Below are 4,938 nucleotides of genomic sequence, written 5' to 3' on the forward strand. Positions count from 1 at the left end.
AGCTTATATTCACCGAACGTTTGTGGTATCAAGGAGACAAGGTAAGTACCATCACCACAATCTGTGATCTTAGCTTCAATTGGTATCCCTTTCTCTTCAACTGGAACAAACCTACCACTCACTATTGCACCTCCTTTAGATAACTCCTTCCCTTTACTATCTCTAGATATTACTTTAACATTTAATTCTTTTTCTATACAAGCACTTAGAGGTACCACTGCTGTTGTATTATTAGGAGATATCTCATTAAATGTAATGTCAATGTTTGCTATCTTTGTAGCTAGTTCATCTGTACTAATATCTACTGATATAGTTGGTGACTCACATACTTCAAGAGATGTCTTAGAGAACTCTTGTTGTAGTTGCTTTGCTCTGGTCTGTAGTGTGTGAGCAACTGATACTAACTCAACATCATTGTACTCTCCTACAGCACTGGTTGCAAGACTCTCACAGTAAGTCATTGTCTCCAAGAGATGGTGGATCCCTTCCAATTGAAGAGAGAGACGAACCACTTTAGCATTAGCTACCTCACTATTCTGAGCTAACAGAGACTCCTCACGTTCATGTAAAGATGTTGAAGAGTGGAAAATGTTTGACGTATGATTGTATCTATCTCATTTTTACGAGCATTGATCTTCTCCTTTATCTCTTCTCCTGATATCAAGACTTTCTTAAGTTGTTGTTGAGCTACTTGGAAACCTTGTATGCTCTCATGAACTGTTGCCTTATTGATGTCTACCTGTTTACTTACCTCAGTAACAGAATGGTCCTTGTGGTTGATGATGGTACATTCACTACATACTGGAATGATACATTGTTGACAATAGTACTTTAGTTGCTGGTCAGTGTGATCTTGACAGGTATGGGTATAAGATGGAATTAGTTTAGTTAGTTCATCCCTGCTCATATTCTTAATATCTTCAAAACTTGGGATAATATGGCCACGAGTTATACTTAACAATTGATGATTTGTCCAACATTTCTTGCATATTACTTCATTACATTCAATACAGTATGCTACTGAAGTATCCTCACTACATGAGTCACATGGAGGAGGAGATTACAACTGATCTTACTAAGAATGTCACCCTGTTTTCTTGATGAGATGAAGGTTACGAGGAGAGAGAATAACTCCTCCTTTAGGTACTTGTGTGGTCTGGTAACAAGAGGGACAAGTGATGGAGTTAGTTCCAGTACTTTTAGTGACAAGAGACTGGATACATTGAATACAGAAGGAGTGACAACAAGACAGCATACGAGGATCATGATAAGGTTGACTACATTTACACAACAAGTAGAACTCAAATTATCCTAAGTATGTAGACAGTCATATCAAATCCTATCAATAATATACTACTTACATGTTTAAGAGGTCCACTAGCAGTACTACTACTAGTACAAGACATTACTGAAATATCGATTTAAAGACAATAAATCAGGAACAAGTCAGAAATAAGAGATACAGGTCAGAGATAAGCTCAGGTGATCAGATCATGTGATACTTATGATAATGACATCATAGTAATAATAAACTTACTAGTATGGTGATTGTGTCAAATTCACTAGAAAACACACCTTATACTACATTGTACACTGGTGAGAAACACTGAGAAGACACTTTAATCACCAATAGACTAACCAAGTCACATCTATGGCTTATTATAAAATAACAAAATCTTTAAAGATGAGTAACAGATTGATTCAATAATGTCAGTAAATAAAACAAGTACTGAATACGTAACCACAGTACTGATAGTCACTACCTTATCACAATCTAGAATTATAGCCACTATCGTCAAATGGTTTTTTACATTTGCATACTGTATCATCTCACTAGGAGACTATTTTTCTATAACCTATATTATTGTATAAGTAAATTAAAGAGAATGTACCATGGCTCATGTTCAAAATTATATGCAATATCAATGAGTTTGTTTGTCAGAAGATATGACTACATAGAGATATCAAGTTAGACATTTTATTAATCATAACTGTCAGTTTACAACAGAACCTGTAACTGTTGTGCTAATATAATAATTACATATTATTAGTTACATAGTAAAAGACAATAAATGATACAATGTTACTATAATAATACTACAAGTCAGACAGGTTTTGTACTAAATGACTTCACTTTGTTAACAGTAGATATAGTACATGTGTTTTCACATTATAATAATTATAATATAATTATAATTATTATATTATAATCATTATGAAGATATCTTTTTTTAGTAAATTGACAATGAATGATAACAATAATGAACACTGTTTAGTTTACAAATTCTGTTTGAAGACACTTTCTTGAAAAACACAGGATATTTTATATAATAGTAATAATGTGTGTAGTTATTAATATTTAACTAGTCTACTGTTAGCATAATCAGCTACCCACACTGATCCATTGGAAGCCAGTGCTACTCCTATTGGATTTTTGAACCCTCTTATTGAGTGGATATAATTGCCATCTGGATTAAAAATAGAAAGAGAATTTCCACCATAGTTTACCACAAGTGAATTACCAGTTGAATCAATAGCTATACCACATGGTCTATTAAGATGAGACTGACCATACTCACGAATATATTGACCTTCTGGAGTTAAGACAGTGACTGTGTTAAAATTAAAACAAGTCACATGAAGATGACCAGATGGATCAAAAGAAATACCACGAAGTTGTATTGATCCTTTAAAATCATAATACGACAGAAACTATCATCACTATTAAATACCTGGATACGATTATTACCAGCCACGTCAACAATATATATTCTATCATCAGGACCAATACATATACCGCAGGGATATGAAGAATTGTCCTTCTCCAGATCCTCTAATACCAAAAGTACTAATAAATTTCTCCTCCTAAAGTTATTTTCTGAATCGTATGTCCTCCATTCTCTCCCACATACATTATATCTCCACTAATAGCTATTCCCATTGGATTATTAAACTGTAGAGGACCACTTCCTTTTGAACCAATGGTAGTCTTCTGTCTTCCATTGTTGTCATATACATATATACAGTGGTTATCATAACTAGTGACAAACATATCACCATTATTTGAAAAGGCTATAAACCATGGGTTATTTACCCCAGTAATAGTCTGTACTGGGTTCTTGAGGGTAGTGTAATCTCGAAAAGCAGCTACAGAAAGATTAAAAGGACTACTTTGGATAGATTGACCTTTGATAGTAATAGAGAATTTATGTCACCTAACTGGTGTGGTCTCAAGGAGACAAGGTAAGTACCATCACCACAATCTGTGATCTTAGCTTCAATTGATATCCCTTTCTCTTCAACTGGAACAAACCTACCACTCACTAGTGCACCTCCTTTAGATAACTCCTTCCCTTTACTATCTCTAGATATTACTTTAACATTTAATTTCTTCTCTATACAAGCATTTAGAGGTACCACTGCTGTTGTATTATTAGGAGATATCTCATTAAATGTAATGTCCACATTTGCTATCTTTGTAGCTAGTTCATCTGTATTAATATCTATTGATATAGTTGGTGACTCACATACTTCAAGAGAAGTCTTAGAGAAGTCTTGCTGTAGTTGCTTTGCTCTGGTCTGTAGTGTGTGACCAACTGATATTAACTCAACATCATTGTACTCTCCTACAGCACTGGTTACAAGACTCTCACAGTAAGTCATTGAATCCAAAAGATTTTGGATCCTTTCCAGTTGGCAAGTGAGACAAGCCTCTTTAGCATTAGCTACCTCATTGCTCTGAGCTAACAGAACTTCCTCACGTTCATGTAAAAGTTGTTGAAGAGTGGAAAAATGTTTGACGTATGATTGTATCTATCTCATTTTTACGAGCATTGATCTTCTCCCTTATCTCTTCTCCTGATATCAAGACTTTCTTAAGTTGTTGTTGAGCTACTTGGAAACCTTGTATGCTCTCATGAACTGTTGCCTTATTGATGTCTACCTGTTTACTTACCTCAGTAACAGGATGGTCCTTGTGGTTGATGATGGTACATTCAATGCATACTGGAATAATACATTGTTGACAATAGTATTTTAGTTGCTGGTCACTGTGATCTTGACATGTATGAGTAAAAGATGGAATTAGCTCAGTTAACTTGTCTCGAGACATAGTACGAGCTTCTTCCAGAGTAAACGAAGAGTGCAAACGAGTTAATCTTACTTTTTGGTGACCATTCCAACAATCCTTACAAAGGAGATCTTTACATTCAGTACAGTATGCTACTGAAGTATCCTCACTACATGAGTCACATAGAGGAGGAGGATTAGAGGTGATTTTGCTAAGAATGTCACCTTGTTTATTGATGAGACGAAGGTTACGAGAAAGAGAGGAGACATGTCCAGTAGCTACTAGTGTGGTTTGGTAACAAGAGGGACAAGTGACAGAGTTAGTTCCAGTACTTTCATTGATAAGAGACTGGATACATTGAGTACAGAAGGAGTGACAACAAGACAGCATACGAGGATCACGATAAGGTTGACTACATTTTAGACAACAAGTAGAACTCAAATTAGCCTAAGTATGTAGACAGTCATATAAATCCTATCAATAATATACTACTTACATGTTTAAGAGGTCCACTAGCAGTACTACTACTAGTACAAGACATTACTGAAGTATTAATTTAAAGATAATAAATCAGAACAGGTTAGAAATAGAAGACACAGGTCAGAGGGTAAGGTCAGGATATCATGTGATACAATATAGTTATGATAGTGACATCATAATGGCATCATAGTAATAATAATCTATTAAATTGTATAGTTTATAGTATCATGTACAGAAAATGTGGATACTGATTTTTATAAACTATTTTTTACTCAAACTACATAGTATAAAAGTTTAAATGTATAATCATAGTTTAGAGCTATATTAAACTATTACAGTATATTTTGTATAATGGTATACAATATATTAATGATCAAGCACAAACATAT

The 4,938-nt window shown here is 34.3% G+C and overlaps 1 protein-coding gene across 1 annotated transcript; it reads right to left on the minus strand.

Annotated features, from left to right (window-relative positions):
• Nucleotides 1–541: 541 nt before the first annotated feature.
• On the minus strand, nucleotides 542–4,111 carry LOC121391745 (E3 ubiquitin-protein ligase TRIM71-like). The gene is made up of 2 exons (XM_041523266.1): nucleotides 3,956–4,111; nucleotides 542–910 (listed from the first exon to the last, which is right to left on the minus strand). The coding sequence occupies exons 1-2, from the start codon at nucleotides 4,109–4,111 to the stop codon at nucleotides 542–544; spliced, it is 525 nt and encodes a 174-aa protein (XP_041379200.1).
• Between the last annotated feature and the right edge of the window lie 827 nt (nucleotides 4,112–4,938).

This window comes from Gigantopelta aegis, unplaced genomic scaffold, assembly GCF_016097555.1.
Source record: "Gigantopelta aegis isolate Gae_Host unplaced genomic scaffold, Gae_host_genome ctg2923_pilon_pilon:::debris, whole genome shotgun sequence".
In the NCBI taxonomy this organism is placed as follows: domain Eukaryota; kingdom Metazoa; phylum Mollusca; class Gastropoda; order Neomphalida; family Peltospiridae; genus Gigantopelta; species Gigantopelta aegis.